Source organism: Aythya ferina (genome assembly GCF_964211825.1).
Source record: "Aythya ferina genome assembly, chromosome: 7".
Lineage (NCBI taxonomy): Eukaryota > Metazoa > Chordata > Aves > Anseriformes > Anatidae > Aythya > Aythya ferina.
The window spans coordinates 32,945,748-32,968,713 of NC_140302.1; the positions used below are offsets into that span (position 1 = coordinate 32,945,748).

The 22,966-nt window shown below is 39.5% G+C and overlaps 1 protein-coding gene across 6 annotated transcripts in view; it reads right to left on the reverse strand.

Moving 5' to 3' along the window:
* The window catches only part of ATE1 (arginyltransferase 1), an 84,879-nt gene extending 62,656 nt beyond the window's left edge, over positions 1–22,223 (reverse strand). For 2 of the 6 annotated variants that reach the window (XM_084525741.1, XM_084525745.1), the window contains exons 1-7: positions 21,662–21,818; positions 20,104–20,167; positions 18,553–18,615; positions 17,734–17,837; positions 16,471–16,743; positions 10,800–11,032; positions 9,150–9,278 (exon numbers count right to left, since the gene is read on the reverse strand). In XM_084525741.1, coding sequence (XP_084381867.1) covers positions 9,150–9,278; positions 10,800–11,032; positions 16,471–16,743; positions 17,734–17,837; positions 18,553–18,615; positions 20,104–20,167; positions 21,662–21,767 — 972 coding nt within the window. In that variant the 5' untranslated portion in view covers positions 21,768–21,818. Of the gene's footprint in view, positions 1–7,980; positions 8,110–9,149; positions 9,279–10,799; positions 11,033–16,470; positions 16,744–17,733; positions 17,838–18,552; positions 18,616–20,103; positions 20,168–21,308; positions 21,509–21,661; positions 21,819–21,938 lie in introns of those variants that run through there. The other 4 variants (XM_084525746.1, XM_084525743.1, XM_084525742.1 and 1 more) reach the window with 4 other exon arrangements.
* Positions 22,224–22,966: the final 743 nt, after the last annotated feature.

A 22,966-nucleotide genomic window follows, 5' to 3' on the forward strand; every position in this document is an offset into this window, starting at 1 on the left:
GAGAGCTACTTTGTTCTGCCCAAATTAGCTAATGAGTACATTATTGGGATCAAAAAGTTTCTCTCTTGGCATGAAAGGGCCCAGAAAAAATATTTTCACAGTATTCATTTTATTTACTATCCCTGCCTGCAGAGCTCCACATTTTGACTGATGAAGCTCCACATCTGCATCTACCGTTTAAATACCCAGAAATGCATTTTAACACCTCAGATTTAGGGCAAGCAGGTATCAAAATGTTCCAAAATGTTTCAGTTAATCACCCCAAAGCTGGGCAGGTTGGACCACAGAAATCCTCCAGGTGATTTATATTCTGCAAAGCCCCCCCTGCATTTCCTATGCAGAAACCCAGGTATCTTGCTGTCAAGCAAGAGTTGAAACGTTTGCAAATCAGGATTTGTCTTCACAAAGCAGATCTGCTACTAAGCTTCCTTAAATCCAGCTTCACATCTGAAGAGCCAGCCTAGCCTTTGGACCCAGCTAGGGTTTCTGTCTTGTTTTCAGATTTTTCTGCTGTAATTCGATGAAGCTAAAGGATAAAACACTGGTTACTCTCATACTCTTCCTCTCTTGAGGCAGCCCCAGCAGAGAGGCAGTGACACGCCAGTAGAGCAAGCTATCTCTGCTGCACCATGGGGCATCTGTGCTTGATTCCATCACCAAAGCATTTCTGTCTCTAGAGCTGCAGGAGACAAAGTTCACTCTTCTCTCTTCTTCTCACAACATTATTCCATACATTATTCTGCAGGTTTTCTTCAAGTGGCCAAAACCCAGGTATCAGCACAACAGCGCCACGAAGCACAGAATTGGTTACGTGGCTTCATCTGTAGTCTTAGCAAGGACTTTGGAGCAAAAACCTGCCTGGAATTCAAATGCCTATCCATTCAAATCCGCTAGCTGTCATCATTTAAATAACCATTTGAAAAGTTAAAGAATTCTACTTTCATGTTCTCTACTCCAGCTAATTGAAAACATATATAAAAAGCAATTACAAAAAATGTAATTATTTCTACTACACTGGAAAGAAAAATGTATTTCAATTCTGCTTTGTTTGGGGATAACAGTTGACTTAACTCCAGCACCAAAGGAAAATAGAAGCTGTCAGAGCTGATGAAATCTGCTGTAAGCATAAATCAAGATTCATTATTATAACAAATTAATAGCCAACATACAGCTATTCTTACATTGCTAATGGAATAAATATCTGATAATAAATGTTTGCAATAGCAGCACAGCTTTTTTCTTTTATGTACTACTCCACATTCAATACAGACAGATCAAGCGCTGGAAAAACATCAATGAAAGAACAAGTAGTTAATGTGCATTTATGAGAATACATCAAGTTTGGATGATCCAAAGTTGACTTCTAAATACAAAGAATAACTGAAGTGCCTTTGTAACAAATTAAAGATATTTTAATACAGATCAACTGCAGTATGCAGTATTATATGCAGAAAGTCTTATAAAGATTACTAAATAAAGACTACTGCTCTTACAGACCAATAGTGAGCATATGTTACTACATCATCCAGCAAAATAATCAAATGCTATTAAAATGCAAGTTGCTCAACATCCCAAAACCTCCAGATCACAAAACCACATTTGTCCATTTTGCTGTGTAGAAATTAAGACAAAGCTATATTATAACGACTCATTATATTTCTTCTGACAATTGAAAAAAAAAAAAAAAGAGGGGACAAAGTGTCATTCATAAAATTTATTTGAACAATCATGGTACTCTTGATCTGCTGATCAGCTTTGTGTTCCAACTGATCCTGCACTGAAATACAGGGAAACAATGCCTCTTTAACCAAAGGATGCTCAGCCTGGTATCGCCTCTCTGTTCATTATAGAAGTTGCCCTTATTCAGGTTTTCCCAGGTTACATTTTCACAATTTTTCTTCATTACAGCTCGAATCTTTCAGAATATAAATAAACCTACCACCCAAGCAGAAAAAAATAAATGTAACTTGTAGATGTGTAAATAAGTTCTTGCAATTGATTACATTGTGGATTTTTATAAGCTCCACACAGATCCACATACTGAACATGAATACAGTCTTCCACTACTTTATCAAGAAAGAATAAATGCTGGCAAACAAGGGCTGTATTTGAAAGTGCACAAGAACTATCATCTTGGACCAGAGAAAGAGATCTGTGCACACTACTTCCAAAAAGAAAAAAGGCCAGAGGAAGTGCAGAGAATGTGACAAACACTAGCACAGGTTCTACCCTTGCGCATTTCCACCTCTTCCAAAACCAAGCACTTTTTGGGCTTGGTTAATCCAAGAGTAGCCTTGGATAAACTTGTTCAATAGGCAATACATCTATTTTCCATGCCTGTATCTTAATTCATTCAGCTATTAATACTTTCCCACTTAATAACCTGTTGGGGTTTCCCCTAATTCTTCAGATTTCCCCAACGACTCATTTAAAGATAACAATATATTACTCAGAAAGCAGATAACTGCATTTACATAGCAGCATAATACAGCTTTGTGTTCCCACAGAGGAAAAACTGAAAAATCAGCTCTTCCACAGCACTATTTAAGAGCAACTTTTAATTAGAGAGTGGTTTGCTGTGTTTCTCCTCAGGACACCAACCCATTCAGTAAAACCACACCAACACAAGTGCCATTAGGCACCTCTTACTTTGCTGGCCACCAGCAGCTGACTGCCCTCCGAAGCACAGGGACAAGCAGGCCAGTTCTGAGGCTGACTAAAGGGTTTTGAGGGTTTTCAGAAGGTTTTCAAGAGAAGTTCGATTTATACCAGACACCAAAAAAAGACAAGAGAGGATAATCAGTAGATGAAAAACCTATACAGAAAAGAGTTGCAGCATTTACGTCAAGACAAAACCAGAGATTTGAAACATTTTCACTCACAAGCTATGTTATTTATGATTACAGCAGCAAGAAGATGCTTAAAATGGTTCCTAGAATAGGATCTTACTTGGCTGATCACAAACTTACTTCTACTTTACCACATTATCTACTCAGCACTGAGGATGGTGACACTGCCCCCACAGCAATGGCGGGTACTCCTCACCTCAGGGGCCAGAGCACCACTGGGACCTGGTGCAGGTTTAACACTGCTACTCCATTTCTACACTCCCTTTGGTTAGCTCTGACAGAAGCCACTGGATCTGTGAGGGCTCAGTGCTGCCTCTCTCCAGCAAAAGCTCAAACAAAAATTTGAGGCCTACACACTGGTAGATGCATTCACCCGAACTGCTCTTCCTGCACACCAACGCTGTGATACTCAAACTGAATGCAGTAAACTAGACTTAGTTTGCAGACTTGTACCTCAAAATTTGTATGAGCAGTGACTGTAAACACGTTAGCAGCAATACTCATGGCATGATGTAATCTAATCTTGACCTTTCTGACAAAAGGTCAGCATGGCATGGCAGATGCTACATCTACACAAGAGCAAGGTGGGTGGACGCAGCCTCCTCGGCTGGCCCAATTTTACTGAAGCCTCCTCACAGAAATCTAAGCACACTGAGCACATCCAAACCAACCGGCCCAAAAGAAATTCTCACATTCTCTCTCCCACCCCCCATTTTCAAGCTTTAAAACAGATTGCAAGATTACTATCAAGCACTTGCATTACACCAGGCTAGCAGCCAAAGACCACCTTAGAGTAAGCACGACTCCAGATAAAGAATAAACAAACAAGGCTTTTGCCAAAACATTGAAAATACATGATTCTGCAAAACCCTGCACCACCAGAAGTTATTCAATGCCTTAAACTAGATTATCAGAGTGGTAAAACAAGTACCATTTTCCAAGTTTGGCTTAAATTAACACAAGGGACAAAACGCTGTTTGATGGCCAAATTATCCAGCAGAGTATGACTGGCCAAAGTTAAATACAGACAGCAAGCGAGGAGTTACTGAAGATATAATAGTTCAGTTTTGGAAAAACAACATTGCACAAAGATTAAATTACAAGAAGAAAGAGAGGTTCAGAAATAAGAAGTAGATAGCCCTGTATCAATACAAGCTGTGCTAAGAAATGCTGCCAAAAAGTTAAGAAAACCACTGTCTTCGAAACATCACTGAAGAATGAGAAAACTGGAAAAAAATAGTAACTGAGTAGAGGAATAAAGGGGAGAAAAAGCAATATGTTTTTAAAGGAGATATATTTTCAATGATAGAAAGCCATGGACAAGACTAAAGGATGCTAAATCAGATACTGTAGCAGAATAATTACTTCTCTTTAAACGTAAAACACAACTGCAAATTGCTTTTATTTATTTATTTTGCTATAGAAAGTTGAACTTTTCAGTTTTTTTTTTCTTTTTAAACTTACTAAGGTAAACTGGTGTCAGAACCTGACTATATTTTAATAGCTAAAGGACCAGAATATATAATGTACAAGGCTTTAGTCACAAGTGGAATTCAGTCTTAGAACTGCTGTAGCTGTGAATTTCCAGAAAATATCCACTTCGATGAACCGGAACTAATAAATGAATCCTATGCTCATCAAAAATAAACTGCATTGAAAAAAAAAAAAGACAGGACCTTTTCTACAAGAAAGGTTTGTTTTCTAGTATTTCACTTAGCACTTAATAAACTCCTGTACGTCCTTAAGCAGAAGATCTTCACTTATTCTGTCACACATAGACCATAAACACACAGCAAGCTGTGGTTTGAAGAGACCACAGGTTAAATTAAAATGAAGAACGCAGGGGGTTTGTTAAGGGCTTGTTAAGCTGACAGTGAAACTTGGAGTAACAAACCCCAAGAGAGGTTTTCTGATTCCTAAATATTTAGACTTCCAAGATAAAAGCTTTACCAATGTATTTTTTTCAAAATGTGTGTTACCTCTCACAGTACACAAGTAATTCTAAAATTACAAATGAAAAAAAAATCCCAGCTATTATCCATCAAGGGTCAAATCAGTGGCAGTAGCAGCAAGGGAGGAAAAAAAAAAAAAAAAAGAGGCACAATGTGGCACCCATGAGCTTACAACTGAGGTCTCCATCAGAGATTCCAAAGCAGTGGAAGTCAGGAGGTGAAAGGAAAATCCCAAAAGACCCACTGGCCTGAAGGCACTGAAACACCAGTTACCAATGGTGTCAGCATGGCACTAAGCAGAGAGTGCCTAAAAGTTCTAAGTAAGATTTGGCGTTAAGCCTTTCATGCATTGCCCATACTGAAGTCCCCCCCATCATATAAAAATCTCGATCAAAAGATACATACACATTGCATAGGTGCAAAAAGAGGGCCTTCTTTCACATTCATTGAGCAATAATCATCTTCACAGTTCACGTACCTTATGTTAATATTGTGACTTTTTTTTTTTATATAACTTTCCACATTAGTGTTATTTTCAAATCACCAGAATTATAAGTCTATTCCTAAAATTGCCTTTTAATATAATACTGTTAATATTAAAGCTAGTCTAGTAGATCATACAGGCAGACAGTATAGTGCAATGCCAACAATTTAATAATATATTCCAAAAAGAACTTGTTAATATGACCCACAATAATTTTTGTTGGATTATGAATTTAAATACAGGCAGGTTTCTGAATGTGAAGTGTTCAGCCAAATGTAAATTAAATACTTTTCCTAAACTAGAAGCTTTCCAAACACGAAAGTGTGCAGGACTCTCCCTGAAATGGAGGCTTATCAGCGAAGGAGGTTCATCAGCCACACACAGTTATATTAGCTTGCACAGATTAAAAGATAGATTTAATTTTAGATCCAAAAAATTCCTGGATGTTTGCCAGTTTAAAACCCAAAGCAGACTTGTTACTGCCCTGAAAAAAGCCCTGTGTATAGGACAGAATTTCATTCTACCTTTACTTAAAAAATTACTTGGCTCCATAATGTCTGTATGATATATTACAAAGTCTGAAAAAGAGGAAGAAAAAATTTGAGGTCTTTCAAACAGTACTTTCCACTGTCCTTCTAAAAAACTTGGACCAGTTTTACCCTACTTACTATCTTCTGTTCTTAGAAGAGACTCCAGTAATTCTCCTCCTACAAAACTTCAGTATTACGGCTTCTAACCTACGCAAAAATACATTTTGTGTAATGTATTCTTCAGTCTACTTCCTCCAGGGATCAGTTGATTGAGGTGACTGTGCTTTGGTGCCTAATAACTGCGAACAGCAAGACCTTCTTAACCAGACAGTCAGATGAACACACCTAACACGATTTCTAGTGTTTTAGAAGGATCTGTATCAAAACCCACCAGCACCAGACTGAGTTTTTACACTTACTGGAAGATTCAGAGAAGTTCCTGTCTCCCCTGGAATATTGTACTAAGCCTGCACAAACATGATGCCAGAGAAAAAGAAGAAACACCTATGACAAGTAACAGGGAAAAACAGGAAGATAAAAACCCGGTGAACTTCTAGCAGCATGAAGAGAAATCCATCTCCTTCCTCATTAGGAATTAACTTGTGTTAGACTTTACACCTTAATGGGGTGGAAATTTTTAATGTGCATCTTTAAACAGCTTTAATCCTCTAGACTCCCTCAGTTTGTAATCAAAAGATTAATATATATGTATATATGGGTGATTAGGGCTATCAAATCCAAGCCTAAGACAAGCCATGCGCTCTGACCAAACAGGGCGTGATGAACCAAGTGCCAGATGCCATTCAGAACTGAACTGCAGGCAGCCCTGGTGATAGTGCCCTTGATTCTTCATGAGGGGAGTAAGCAGTGTATTAAAAATCATCTGTAATTCTGAACAAAGAAAATATAAAATTAGGAGGTTCTCACCACTCTCTCTTTGCAGTAAGTTTTCAGAGCAAAAGCACGCTTGATTACATGTTCTGTCTCAGCAATAAGGCTGAAATACATTCATTGTAGCAGGCAAATGAGGTCCCAGATCAGCCCAGGTAATGCATGTTACCAATCCAGTAAATAGCTCAGACTTTCTCAACGTTTCCAATTTTACCGGATTATAATTAACCTCATTTATGTCAGTAATTAAGAAAAAGGCAGAGACTAGTACTTATTGTTATGAGTCCTACTATTTTACAAAACAAAGTGAAGTAGAGTTTATGGTTTCCCACAGTAGCATTACACAGATCTTACAAAAATGCTCCCCGTACATTCTTTTGAGCTAAAGCCAAAAATGATTATATGGTTTTATTATTCTACCTGGAAAGCAGCCACAGCTCGCTAGGTATCACTTCTGCAAGTCTTGCTCTCAAGAACCAAAAGGTCTGACAGAATTGATCAATATTGAAGTCTTATATTTGCAGCAGATAGAAAGGAGAGATCCAAAATACCAAATTCGTTAATTCTGCTAACGAAAACGCTGGGGCACCTGCCAAAGAACCAAAGACTTGCTGCTTGTTTAGAACCTCACTAGTGTTTTATTATTATTTTTAACCTTAATATAATAGGATTAGAATCATGCAAACACCTTTTTCTATTTTAAAAGCAGCCTTATTCATATATAGTGTACTCTCATTATATCTAAGGCAACCAGTTGATGGCAGTATTTTTGTACTATTTCTACTGCAAAGCTGAAATCTAATTAAGAGGTATGCTTAACAATGGAACGTGAATGAAATTGAGATTTTTAAAACCTTAACCTATTAAGTGAAACACAGAAAACTTATGGACAAAGATGAAAGAAGTAACAAATGACTTTAAAGTGGAAGATGCTTGTCATCAAAAAGGCATTTCCATACCATTATCCCATTTCCAACAGAAATCTCTCCCTAACCTCTTTGCAAATCATGTACAAACAATTCTACTTAACTAAAAATAAGTGTTAGTAGTGAGTTATGATAACACATACTCCCTCCCTCTTCAGTTCAGCTTCCCCTGGGCCGAAGCCTACAACAGAAGCTTACTCAAAGCCACGGAAGCTCGCTCGAAAATACATTTTCCCTCCCAGATTGAAACTCCATGTTTTAACGTTTGGAATCATTCTAGGAGATAGCATTTCCCACATTTTTTACAGTAAAAAATGTTTTTGTGAAGGCGCATGCAGTGAACTGTACCTCATTTTCGCCACATTCAGAAGGTGTGTCCTTGTGTATAGCCATCTGATACTTGGCAAATAAAGTGGCTGACTGGTTGAAGGATGATTTGAACTGTGGGTCCTCAAAGGAGACAGGTACTAACCTCACCTTCAGAGCAAGGAAAATACAAGCATACTATTTTGAGTGCATAGAATCAAATATGCTTCTGAAGGTAAGGCTAGTGAAAGATCTCCTCCTATCCATTTCAAAGCCTCTGAAGTCAGTATTCGACTTTAAAAAGTAGAGCTCCTATAGGGAAAAGTATATATGGGAACTAACACTAACCTTAAGCTGACTGCTGATAGCTCCATGAAAGAATAAAAGTTCTGTAAAACTAGAACACTCCAAAGCACCGGTTTCCTAGACCTATTTTTTGACCAAGTACCTAACAAATCAACTAAAATTTGTATTTTCATTGTACAACCTCAAGAATTTTTAAAATGTATTATTTTTAATGGCATATCACTTATTGTCCCCAGTTTAGCAGTTCTATATTCTTGCTATGTACTTTTTTCCTCTAAACTCCAGAATTATTTATTTATTCATTTATTTATTTTTTTAACTGCTTGAGAGGCAATATGCCTGACACGAGTTAACTATTACACGCTGCCTAGACATTACAAGAAGCAGTAAAGATGTGCAATTTAGATGGAGTGCACTAATCACTTCTTGAAGTGGTTTATACAACTTCTGCAAACCTTAAACAATTTGTTTGTGCGATGATTCCTTCGCTCACATGTTGGCCTCTCATGTTTGTTCCTCTGTAGGGATGCATTCAAAACACAGCCAGTGTGACTACTTATCAGGCTAAGTGCCCAGCCATTTTTATTTCCTAGGAAATTTCTATTTATATGGCCCACAACATCTATCTCCAAAAGCTTCATCTCCTCCATCTCTTACTCAGTATCATACCCGTGTAACTTTCTAAGCTCTTCAGTCTGCAATTAACACCAAATATTTGTGGCACTAGCAAAGAGATATCAAAAGTTTGCACTTTCAGAATGTTGATTTTATTTGATAGAGTATTCTACATTCCCCTGAGTATAAAATGAATATAAAATCCATGTTTGCTTCTCCTAGAATCTATGCAAGACACATAAAATGGAGGGGAAGCTGAGCTTTGCATAAAATTCATTTGGCCTTCTGACCTGATTTATAGTTGGTTTATCAGGTGGGTCCTTGTGAATAACCATCTGGTAACGTTTATAGACCTGGTAAGACTCCTGAAATGTGGCTTTGAACTGTGAACTTGGTGGAGATGATCTCACCACCCTCACCTTCAGAAGAAGTTAAACACATTTGTTATTACAGTATCACACAATAATTATACATTTAAACATATACAAGCATCATGACAGAGAGACATTTTGACTTCCTGCAAAAAAAAACCCTAGCACTTTGATTAATATTACACAACAGCCTTCCAATTCTTTGGCTTAATTTAGGTTGTTGAAGGCTTTTATGTTTACACTGATTGACACATAAGGTTTTCAAATTATGAATCAACTGAAATGCCTTTGCAGGAACTACACGAATAGTTTTCAAGAAATACTACCAACAAATGCTATAAAGAATGACATTTTAAAGAGATTTTCTGTACATTTTCAAATTTTCTCTTCCTGACGTTTCTTACCACACTGAAATACACTTGAAGGATCCACATATTTGGGAGACTCATCTGTGCTCTTTGGATAAGACCACGTTTGCATTGCAATAATCCCAAAGGGATGTCCAGGTATTTTTCAAATTTAAAGAGGAAGAGGAAACAATGTTCCCGTACTCAATTATGAGTCAATTTTAATAGGAAGTTACGTGTCTTAAGGGCACGTTCATTTCAAAACCCACATAATTTTCAGTATGGTTCTGTTTTCACAAATAACTATTGCTTCTAGAAAAAAACACTTGACAGACATAGTAAAGAACAAAAGGAAGCACTGCTAGAACCATTCTTCTTTTAATTTTCCCCACATCTTCTAAATGAAAATGTTCAGAAAAGGCTAGTACACTTCTGTTGTATGGCTCATCAAAAATTTGGAAGTGTTAGCAAAATAGATCAATTTAATGGCTTCTTATCAGTTATTTAAGGTGCATCTTCTAGGTTGTCATCACTTCAAGTGAGTAACAAAAAGATATTTAAAATTTAATTTTTAATACCATCATTGATAATCAGCAGCTACAGGAATTTTCTTAGATTCTGAAAGCTTTTCAGCTTCCAGAAGAAAAATATTGTGTTTATGATTAACACACATTAGGAAGTCAAAAAGCGACTGTCTCTATATTACAAAGATTTGATTGCAACCAGGTTATTATGCAAATTTTCTACCATTACTTTAATAGCTTCCAAAGACATCAACGAGTACCACTGACATTTATAAAGAAGAGCTTTCTTATCTGCTTAGTTTTATGAACAGTTACTGCTTTCTTGTCAAACTTTAATAGAGAAAATAGTTTAACTATTACCACAAAACTAAATATTGAATCTCTCTAATGATCCAGCACCCAGTTAATTCACAGTCATTCATTTTCAAGTCACTCAGTATGAAATCAATTTACAAGTATTTTGTAAACTGTACTGGTCTCTTCTACAACTGACTACAAGTGCAAGAACACCCCCTTGTGGTCACACAGAACTCAGCTGTACCAAATATATCACGATGTACCACATAATTTTAAGATTTAATCTATAGCCAGTTACCAAAGTCACAGACACTAAGCACCTAAGCATTTGCAGAGTTTAAAAAACTCCTTAACAAGACTTCTCTTTAATTTGCCTTCAACAGCAGTGAATGAGCCATTACCTCTAATTTGTGTGGTGCATCATCAGGCAAAGAGACAAAAATGAAGTCTTCAATAGATTTGGGTTGGTTTGTTGGAGTCTTAGAGTTTTGTGCGAGGAGAGCTTGCTGTCCTGCCTGAAGTGGAGAGCCTTCAGGTGTGCCCATCTGGTTCTGAAGGAGTTTCTGCAGTTTTCTTTCTTTCCGTATGTCCTTCGCTTTTCGACACGGCGGCTTGCTCAGATCAGCCCCTTTGCCTTCAAAGACACAAGCAAAGAATTAAACACCACATTTTGCAACAAACAAGTGGCCCTCATATGACGACTGAAAATAAATGGTTAAAATTACCAATAACTGCAGACCATGGTCTGAACATCACATGGTCATTCACAGCTACTGGCAACACCCAACGCCAAAGTAAGTTGCAATGAGCTTTTCCTCTCGAGCTGTCTAAGCCAGAGTCAAGCATATATTTTAAAAGTAATATGAAAAGACTTCCCCCTAAGCTTGTCCTTAAACCATTATGCCAGATCCTTCTCTCAAAAGCAAACCAAAGCTTCTGTTTCATGCCTGGTATTATGATATGTTATATCCAAACAGCTACAGGATCAGCTTCAAATAATTAAAGGAAAAAACAAAAACAAACCCACAACCACAAAACCTCAAGGAAACCTGCAAAAGGATCAAAAGGCCATGTAATTTTATATAAATAAAATAATAAATTTTATAAAAAAATAATATTCAGGTATGTTTTTACTAGTAGATTCACTTCTATCAGTTTAACTCTACTCCAGTATCTTTAACCATTCATAATGTTTTATTAGTGAAATGCTATTTACTTAAAAGAGAAGTCACACCTAGAAAACAAAAGGATCACCATGCACAATAGTAACTGGTACTACCAGAACTTAACTTTAAAGGAATATAAAGCCAAAGGCACACAAATGAAAAAGGAGGTTGACCCAAATTCCTTAATAAAGGGTCCGGAATTATTTTATACTTAGGGTAGCAACATAAGATTGAAAAGTCAAGATATGAGACTAGGAGAACTATACAAATATTGAACTTATTTCAATGTGGAAAAGATGCCTGGTCTCCAATCCACCCACAAGATGCACTGAAAGGATAGTCACCAAACAAATCATCTATTTACAGGTAGCAATTTCCCCCTATATTAGTATTTAATTGATACTGGCTGTAAATTCATAAATCCAGATTTCTAAACACTTGCAGAAACAAGAAATATCTTCCTATTGCTCGTAGCTCCATCTTTCACCTTTTCTTTAACTTCGTACACCATTATCAGCTATTCCAAGTAGCACAGGCAAGTAACTGAATATCATGCTTCACTCCAGAAGCTGGGTAAGAGCTGTATGAACCTGCTGCACTGCTCAAAACAGCAATGAAAGAATTAATGAAATTTCAGCACGTAGCTCTCTCAGAATAGCAGCCAATATAGAAAGTTCCATAAAGAGGGAAAACTTATTTTTATATTATCAGCCAGTTAATGTAATCAAAAGTAACTCTAATTCTGTATTTTATGTTATTTTTTACATCCAGTAGTAGTAGAGCTGGAGGCCAAAAAAAGAGCCATAATATTAAAGATTTCAAAAGGAGAGGAATAATGGAAGACTACTCCCACAGAAGGAAATACAGAATCATACATCTTGCACAGAACAAAAACTGTAACAAATATTATGACAAAGTGCTGAAGTAGTCTTCTTATGCCATAAGCTTTCTCCCCAAACCCATATATTTGGGAAACGACACACTGGCAACTTTTGAAAGACTGACTGACCTTTTCAGATGGGAATGTACCCTGACTGGTGAGGTGCTTTCATCTGAAGCATTAAGACGACGCATTTCCAACTCTGCTAATATTTATAGGAGATAAAGGATAATCCAAACCCAGACTTAACTGTGGCTTATCCCACTTTACTCTCTAAGAGGCCTGGAAATTATTTTTTCCATAACCCCTATGAAACCGTGGTTAGAGCTCTCTTTCCTTCTCCTCCTGCTTCTTACCAGTAATTTACTAGCCAACAGCGACATCTTTCTTCTCCTCTACCCACTTCAAACCTTCCCCGTGGACAAGGGTGAACAGCAGCATGCCTCTGCTAACTGGAAATGGTGAGAGCACTGCTATCTTAAAAGCTCACTGATGTGTTTAGGTTCACTTCACCAGCAAGGAATTGCAGCCTTCGGAGCCACTGCCTGCATCCACCTTCACTGATACAACACAGAAGCTGTCAAAACATATTGGCATCAATCTTCAAGCATCAGTAAACTATTCTTTTTAATGCACCTACCATACAGATTGTGATGGCTTAACCCACACCAGGTATTCGTCAGGAAACTTTGTACTGGTGACTATGTTCATGTTATTACACTGAAAAAATGGTATTTTATCTAAGGGAAAACCACTAGTTTATCACTTTTTTTTTCCCCAGCTCATTTTACAGTCAGGATGGTGAAAGACGTTTTGTCAGATGTTTTTTCCCCATGAGTTAGAGAAAAATATATAGAAACCAGATATAACAGTTTTATGAGAACAAGCTTACAGTAATGGCAACTGGAGTAAGGGAAGCAGATTTTACTTGCAACCTGATGAATGCTAAGCCACTGAAAATTATTTCTTAGTGTCCTGCTATTGCTTCTTAGCATAAAGTATGCTGACTTTGGCTGCATAAAGCCCACAGGTCAGTGGATCAAGATGCAGTGACCTGTAAAGTCCCTAGGACTTGGGGAAGGTTATTCTGATCTCAGGATATGTAGCCACAGTTACCCAAACTGCAGCATCCTCTGCTCAGAACTTACAGGATAGACGAGACTTGCACAGTAACGCTGCCTCAACCACACTGAAACACCACGGTCCTCTTTTGGAGATGCATCCCAAAACAGGAAGAAAAATAATGAACTGGAAAAAATCTGAAGTCTGAGAAATGTGCAATAAAACAAACAATACACCTACTCATATGCCCTTTCCCTGACCTGCAGGATACAATTTTATCAATATTGGTGGTTGCTCAATCGAGGACGTTCTCTACATTAACCATGGAAAACTTCTGAAAATGGCTCTTGAACCAGTTTGTAAGCACACTCCTGGGGAAGCTCTTTATGGCTCTCCCAGAAAAACCCCAGCCTGGTTGTTCCACACGGGCTCCACAAAAGCTGAAGTGTTGAGGGCATCTCAGAGACTCCGAAAGGGAGCTAACGCTGCTTCTGTGCTCTCCAGACGTCCTGCAGCTGAACCAGCCAATTTTACATCAAGTGTCCTTACCTCGGTCATGCTTCTTGAGTATTTGTCTCATTGTACTAAAGCATTTACCAGAAAAGGACAAATATTCCGAGGAAATTACAGACATTATGGGATCTGACCATGGGCAAACAAAAGTCAGTGGAAGAGTTTATTTAAAATACCCATGATAAATTTGAAGAATGTTACAGCACTTCATCTGCCTTGGGCTCTGTTTCATGTCTCGTATCTTCTATAAGCTGTAAGTTAGCTAGAAAAACTTCTTAAAACAATGAACGCGCGTGCAGACATAAGCAAACCTTCCTTTCTATCTGAAACTGTGCAGAAACAGCCCATTATTCCTATAGGACAATGACCTGTTTTGTTTATAAAGGAATAAAAATGCAATTAAACAATCTTGTTACGGAATAAGTCTACATTTTCCAAAAAGAAAGCTAAACATCTTTCTATCTGGAAAATTTTAAACTAAATTTGACCTGTGACACCACCTACCCTAAAAAAAAAGAAAAAAAAGCCAATATCAAATGAGCTTTCTGATGCATTTCTTATTCCCTTTATATTTAATTTAAACCCTGCAGAGAGAAGCATATTAATGATTATCTCTCTGCCGTAAAAGTAAACCCCCTTTTTCTGAAACACAGGACAAACAACATTTCAAACTTCCTTTATCTGCATTTGCAGTGTTTGGAGTTTTACCCAAGGTTATTCTTAACATAACTAAAGACAGCACTTCGCCATTTTCAAACCAATAATCTTTACCCAAGACTGCCATCTGCTGTCAGTTTCCATGTAGGTGGAAGTTTACATAAAGTAAAGCTTTTCATTAATTACTTAAAAAACAAGAGGGTTGTGAAAATTTGCACAGCAGGGCTATAAAAGTTTGACTGCATTTTATAAAGTTGAAAAGTAAAACGCAATCTTGAAAATTCTGGACACATTTCCCAAGAACTTGCAACAGTACCAATGCTATTCAGCACCATTGGGTTTCTGACAGCATTTCTGGAAAAAACTTTCCTTTTTGTTTAGATGCAGAATTGCTTGTTAAGCTGGTGAAAACATGATGCAATTGGATGCACCTGAAGCAAATTCACGTTATTTTAACGAGCATGAATTATTCTGGCTGCAATCCATCAACCCCTTACCACATTCTACAAGAACAGGGTACACGAGAAGCTGTAAGAGAGGCAACCCGCAGCACTCTGCACGAGCGTCCCATTAGCAGTACTTCCCAGCCTTTTCTTCCCCAGAGACCCTCAAGGACTCCTCCGCACGTGCAGCAGCTCCGATGGCAGCACAAAGAGGATTACCCACCAGCTGTGACACACGGCCTACCCTGTCACAACAAGCTGTGCAAAAAGCTTAACACCACTGCCATCAGATGGAGATTCCAGGCTCTCGTGCCACAGCAAGGGGTGCAGAAACAGAAAAAGTTACAGGCAGACAATGAGCTTGTCCTTTTTTAGGGTAAAGATTTTGTGTCTGAACTCCGTCCAAACGCAGTATTTCAGAAATCTTTATAATTACGATGCAAAAGCTTGCTAAGAAATAACATCCACCTTGGGGGAAAAAAAGTGACCATGCTATTATAATTACTATATTGGAATTACGTTTAAAATGTCATTAATATTTCCCTACAGTTTCACACAAAACTCTAGAAACGAACATGCATTTACATTCAATTTTTAGCATGAGAGCTTTAGCAGTGTAGAAATGCTTCAAAAAGTAAAATGATCAAGGTTCCCTTACTCAGTGCACAGTTACTGTACTTCCTTACAGAAATGTAATACTAAGTTCACAGCAAGGATAAGATAGAAATTAATGCAGTTTTTCATAATTTCACATCCACTGGGACACTGCTTTTCTAAGATAAAGTTTGCCAAAACATAAGACAAGGCAAGCTCCCAAATAGATGAAAAACCTCAACTAGAAAATGCCATTGCTTATAGAGAAGTATCCCTCTCTATATATGTTTGAATAGTTTTCTTCTAAATAAATTTCCTTTAAGCCTAAGAAATAAAAACACGTTAATATACTGAATTTACTTCCAGTGCCACTTAGGTCTGTGGCAAACAGTATAAGAAAACATAATAGTGTCTGAAATTATTACAGGAGTGTATTCACAGGGTGTTTACTGCACAATTTGTGTAACAAGACAACCTACGGATATGAAGAAATGTTAAAACAATAATTAAGGTATTCTTTTTAGATCTTATGATGATCTTACTAGATCTAGTATAATGAAAATCTATGCAATTTCCAGGAAAAACTAGGAAAACAAGTAACACGCAGCACCTATCAATTTATGCACTATAATCCCACAAATCAGCAAAAAATAAAAAAACAATTAGTGAATTGTTTCAGGCGATATAAAAAAAGAGAGACTTCAACAACATGCCAATAATGAAAATATATTCTGATTGCTACCAGAAGTGTAACTACCTGGCTTGGGCGGTGCATGAACAGTTTTAGACGAATGTGACGGTTCTCCAGGGCCTGCTGCATCTTTATCGACAGGTATCTGAAGAGAACCCGACTCCACCTTCTTCACATTCACTTCTTCCTTTGTTTCAGCTTTGTCCTTATCTTCATTCTCCACTCCCTCTGTGTGATCCTCCTTCAAGGGAGTCAGTTCAGTCTGGCTGACCTGAGACTCGCTTTTGTATGCAAAATCGCTCGGGACTACATCCTCTATATGGGAATCCATAGGCTCTTCTGTAAATAAGTAAAGACTGCATGAGTTAATTTCTCTCGCTGTAACTGCAGCTCAGACTTTGCACAATTAAAGTCAATATTAACTCTTTCCAATTTTACAACTGTTTTCCAACACATAAAGTTTGGAATAGTCTGAAAACAGAAATCTTCCTTTATGACCCTATATTGCTAGCACCAACTCAGAAATGAGCGTAGATTTATTTTCTACATTGAAATGGGGCAGCCTTCACTAATCTCGCACTGCACATCTACAAGTGGGAAATTATAGCATTTCAGAACGAATACAACAGGATCTCTACCAGAGAACAGCAGGGTTTGGTGTTCGATAAACAGAATGGGACTTTTCAGTCACCTGCCAGAAACTCCAGAAACTCTACTTCCCTGTTTGCTCTTCCTGTTCTCTGCCACCTACTGTCCTTCTTTAGTAATCTCCAGACTGTTTTTACCTCGGTCATAGAAGTGACAATCTGATCATACCAGCCACAAAGAATGTGAGAATGTGCTCAGTTTTTTTTTTTTTTTTTTAAAAAAAGAAGCCTTTCTAAGCAAAAAGTAAGTAAACATCCTTCAACAAGGAGCAAATTCAATGAGGGCAGCAAGGCACTAGCACAGGCTGCCCAGAGAAGCTGTGGCTGCCCCATCCCTGGAGGTGCCCAAGGCCAGGCTGGATGGGGCTTTGGGCAGCCTGGGCTGGTGGGAGGTGTCCCTGCCATGGCATGGGGTTGGAAGGAGATGGTCTTTTAAGTCCCTTCCAACCCAAACCATTCTGTGACTCCATGAAATTGTGGCAAAGCAAGTCATCTGCCACAATTTGTTCTCCGGGCAGCATAGTGCCCTTGATTCGAAATGCTGCAAAAGCACAACTTAGCCAGCCCTCTATAAAGAGGGCTGCATGAAAAAAAAACACCAGTGTATTAGCCGTTCAATCAATCCGTCTTGATCCTCATTTCAAACATCAGTCTTGCTTTTCAAACACTAAGAATTTCTTACCTTCACTCACCACTTTCGAAACATCCCCTTTAGAAATAAATTTCAACATTTTCTTCAGAACTTTCTTGTGAGATTTGGAAGTCTGAAAACGCAACGCCTGGCATCTTAAAACAAACAAACAAAAAAGTTATGACTACTTATTTTGAGAAAGATTATTTCAAAGAAAAGAAGTTACAATACGTGTATATTTCCTAATTCTTAAATTTCCATATATTAAGTGATCAATTATTTTATCAACACTCTTGAGTTAGTAAAAGTTATGTTGTCTTGTACTCCATAATATTTTATAGCAATATACACAGATACCATAATCACTAAAATATGCTAAGGTGCCCTGAAGCACTGCAGGAAATAAACTTTCCTAGGAGGCTAGCACACTACAATTTTTCACTTATCCATCTTATATACACAGCATTGATTCTAACTACTAACGGCAGAAAAGCCTCTCTAGAATTATTCATACCTATTCAACTGATCACCTCTCTTATTTGGGCTACTGTGGCAGTGTTTTGGGGATACAGACACAGTGGTGCACCTCAACCATCAAACAAGAGAGCAGTCGGGGGACTCCTGACCTGGACTGCAATCCAGACACAAAGGGCATGCACTGAGCAGACTGCTGACAGGGGAGTGCTACAGAGCCACTGACAACATCACAGAGCCACTGACCTGCCTGTGCACGAACCCAACAGAATATACTTAGTATCATTAAGACTTCAAAAGTTAATCTGCTTTTATGTATTTAAAGCAGTAACACAAATGGCTGGACACATTGTAAACAATCACATCAACTGCAGAACTACATCCCAGCTCTCTTACCTTATTGTGTACTGAGGACAACACGTCTGATTCATGATAGGTTTGTAGACGTATTTTCCACTTCTAAAAAAAATAATAAATATGCATTGATTTCTTGTTTATACTACAAAATTAATGGAAAACCAGAAATTTTCTTTAAATAATAAAAAATTCTTACAGAAAGAGTATCAAAAGCCAAGAAGCAAGTTTTTTAGTTTTGCCGTTATACTAAATACTGTCTAAAATAAATGATTATTAATTAACAAATTTAATCATAGACTATAACTAAGAAAAGCATGTTGTATCTGCTGTGTTCTTTATGTATCAGAATGATACCTTGGATTCTCCAGCACATTCCTGCCTGAAAGTCCAGACTCCTTGCCAAAAATCTAACTGGGAAGAATGTGATGAACTACCCTCGCACATGTTACCTTCTTTTATTTCTGCTCCACGTTAGAACTCCAGCATAAGCTCCAATACTGATAATAAAATACCAGTCCACATATCCCTAAAGACAGGTATTAGGAAGAAGAGAAGTAATATTTCCTGTGGTCAAAATACTCCATTAGAATAGGAGAGGGGAAAAAAAAAAAAACACTCCCCTGCAAACATGAATTTTCAAAACCGATCAGATTCCCATCAGAAAGGAGTTTGAAATAGAAGATCCCAAATATATTCGGCACTAAAGTTTCCAGGAATCCTAGCGTTACAACAGAAGACAAAGAAAAAGGTCTTTTATCAAATTTGCACCTGGTGACCAATCCTCAGGCCTGTTGATTGTGGCCAAGAGACGCCCTTGATCCTAGCACTGCTTTCAGTTGGCAGCTCTCGATCTGTTTATCTGCTTGGCTATCATTTTCTTATGCAGTGTTTGAGAGAACATTCAGATATGTTTTAAAACACTCCTGAAGCCACCAAATTGAACTTATTAAAGCAGACACTTGTTTTTCTGTGCAGTAAGGAATAGGATACTGACAGAAATTTGTTTTAGTTTATTTACAACTTTCTGAAAATAACCGATATTGAGGGGCACTTAAATGCTCAACATTCAAGCTTTTCAAGATGTTGAACTTCCAGAAATTCCCCCCACACCCCCCACCTGTTTTAAGGGCGTAAGATGCAAAGTTGACGGACTGACTTTAACACACATTTTTAAAGTGCAACACCAAGAATAGAAGTAATCTAAACCAGCATACACTACTGGAAAAAAAGGAGCATAACACTCAGTATTTGCTTAATTAAAGAATATTTTAAAAGAATATTGCCCTTAAATACAGTGTGCTGTAAAGACATATTTACCGTTTAATAATTAAAGTTGTAATTCCCACGTGATCTTGACTAATTTATTATCACCATATTTATATTAGCTCAGAAAAGGAGAATCCTCTTTCCCCTGTTCAACAGTGTCATGCTTTAAAAGTCACAGAGCATAGGACAAATATTTCTATTCCTACCTTTTATGGAAGCTAGTTAACTGCTTTCAGAAACCTAACGTTTAAATCTGGATTCTAAATTGAATCAAAACAAAGTTTGATCTACAAAGGCATAACGTTATTTTATTTTTAAATTTACCTTCGCCATCCTCTATCTATGAGATCCTGGTAGTCTTGAACTGTCATCGAATGTGCCCACATACCTGAAATGAACATTAATACACTTAACTAACCATCGTTATGCTTTAACACATTAAAATATAACAAGCTCTACAGAAATCACTGTAAAATTAATCAGCTAATATTGACTTTTGAAGAGATGTCTCTCAAGGACTTGGCATATTGATAAATCTCATCAATTACTTATTTCAACACCACGTTCCACATTAAAAAAAAAAAAAAAGCTGTAACGACATAAACTAAACTTTGAACTAAATACATCATTCTAAAAGTGAAAGTGAAAAGTTTATGTATCCACCTGTTACCTTTCCCTACGATACACCAACCAAATGACTTAGAAGCACTCCTTAACTTTGTTAAACCAAGTGAGAGACGCTGGGGGAGAAAAGCTGTTCGGGGAGCTGCTGAGGTTCACCCAGCGCCTTTCCAGGGACCCCTCAGGGAGCACTTTGCAGGTGATTGCTGAGCTCAGACCTCGGGGAGCTGCCACCTCTGGACCAGCAAATTAAGGAAAAGTGCAGGCTTCACTTCCCCTTTGGCTTCCCCCAAAAAAAACTTGTCTGACCATGGCGTTAAACTCATTGAGCATCGCCATGGGGATGAGCTGCTGCTCTCTCTGAAGAAGTCACTTTGGAAACATGAGGTTTTGGCCTTAAAATACAAGCTAGCTCGAACAAGCAGGCTCAAATCTGACACCCAAAAAACGTAGACCACTTGTAACTGTTACATGCGGCTGCCTTCCACTGGAGGAGGAAGGAGCATCATTGAACATGTTTGGCACTCAAATGAAGGTGCACAAGGAAAAGATGCTAAACTAGCACATTTTTATCATCATGCAAAAGTTTGAAGCTACAGAGTTCATGCACACTTGCTTCCTAGGTTGAATAAAACCACCGCTCCTCCATGCTTGTCCCAGTAGAGAACAGCATGCGTGGGGTTTCAGTGACTGATCTCCCACCCAACACAACAGGTTGGTAACGGAGAGGGCGGAGGGCAAGCATCATCCTCCCAAACAGCCCGATGCCATGCAGGTGTATCTCATGTAACCTGTGTTATCGGTGGGAGAGATTCCTTCCCCAAAAGGCAGGATGAAAGAAGCAAGCCCCCCACAACCACGCTCTTCCCCTCTCTTATCCCAACAGCAAGCCACAAATTTCGAGGTACCGCTGTTCACTGGATAGTAACACCCTCCTCATTTTTCCTCCACGCTGCTCATTTGACCTTTACACAGAAAATTTAAGCTTTCCTAGCACGCCAGTAGCCCTCTTCAGCTCTCCACACAGCGCTCAGACACCCCGACACCAGGAGCTCCGGGGCCGGGCTCGGGGTGCTGCCCCACACCGCAGGCCATAACCGAGGGGCCGGGAAGGGCTGAGGGGACGAAAAGGAGAAGGAAGAAGAGGAGGAGGAGGAGGAGGATGAGGAGGAGAACGGCGGCCGCTACCCAGCGGCTGCCCCCGGCCCCGCCGCCCGCTCGGAGCCCGCAGCCCCTCGGTCCCCGCCCGTTTGGGCCGCACCGTGGGAGAGGTTGCCGCTCTCGTTCTTGCAGTATCCGCAGCGGTAGCCATCCTCCCCGCCGAAGTACTCGACGATGCTGGGCGAGCCGCCGCCCCCCGCCGCCATGCCCGCCCGCCCGCCTCAGGGCAGCGCCCTGCCCGCAGCCCCGGGCCCCCCGGAACCGGCCGCCGCCGCCATCTTGGGTGCGGGCAGGGCGCGGGCGGAGCCGGCAGGGAGGAGCGGCCCCGCCATGTTCTCCGCGGCGCCTCCCTCCATCTTTAGTGAGGGCAGACTCACCGGCGGACACCTTGCCCTGCGCTGAGGCGCAGTAACCGCAGCGGCCGCCCTGCTTCCAGCCCCGGTACTCCACCACCGCGCCGGGCATGGTGGCACTGCCAGGCTCGGCACAGCCCGCCCCGCAGCGCCCCGCCCGGCGGAGCCGCCCCGGGAAAGGGGCCGGGGCTGGCGGCAAGGCCAGCGGCACCCTGCTCGTGTCAGGGATGGTGCAGCCAGCAGGGCCGGGGAGGTGATCGCCCCCTGTGCTCTGCGCTGGGCTCAGCTTTGGGCCCCTCACTACAAGGACAGCGAGGCCCTGGAGAGCGTCCTGAGGAGGGCCTCAGTGCCCCGCTGATGGACAGGCATCAATACACCTGATCTGCTGCTCACTTATAGCAGTGTAAAATACTCTTGAGCCACGTTTCACTGAGCTGTTTGATGCTTTTTCATCCTAGCCTTCAGAATAACTTGATAATTTCAGGACAAGCCATGAGCAGCCTGAACAAACATAGCTCTCAGCTCACTGGAGATGACCAAAAACGCTCAGATTGTTCTCATTACTCAGTACCCATTACTTCAGTCTCTATAATATAAATCCCTAAGTAATGATAAAAGGAGTCCTAAAGATAAAAAATCTTGGAAATTCCAGAGATGATGCTTAGAAGCGTGTTTTCTAGAGACAGAGCAAAGTTTTATTTCTTTTAAAGAAAATAAAGCTATGGCCTAACACAGCTATCCTACCTAAGTTACAAAACCAAACATGTGGCCATCTTCACCATAATGACCATGAAGCAGGCAGGTGTCAAATTTTTGGTGATAGAACTGCCATCACAATTTCAGCCCTGGATACAGGGCGAGCAAACTGCAGGCTCCTCAGAGCCAGTTAGGATGGGCCCCTGGGAAGCTGCATTCGAAGGCATTGGGGTCCATCAGTGCTGGTCAATTTTGGAGTACATCTTACGAGCACAGGAATAGGCAATTCCAAAATGTTGAAGTCAAGCAGGCAGGGCAGAAGGTCAGCTCGATACGCAGGGATCTTCTAGAGCTCA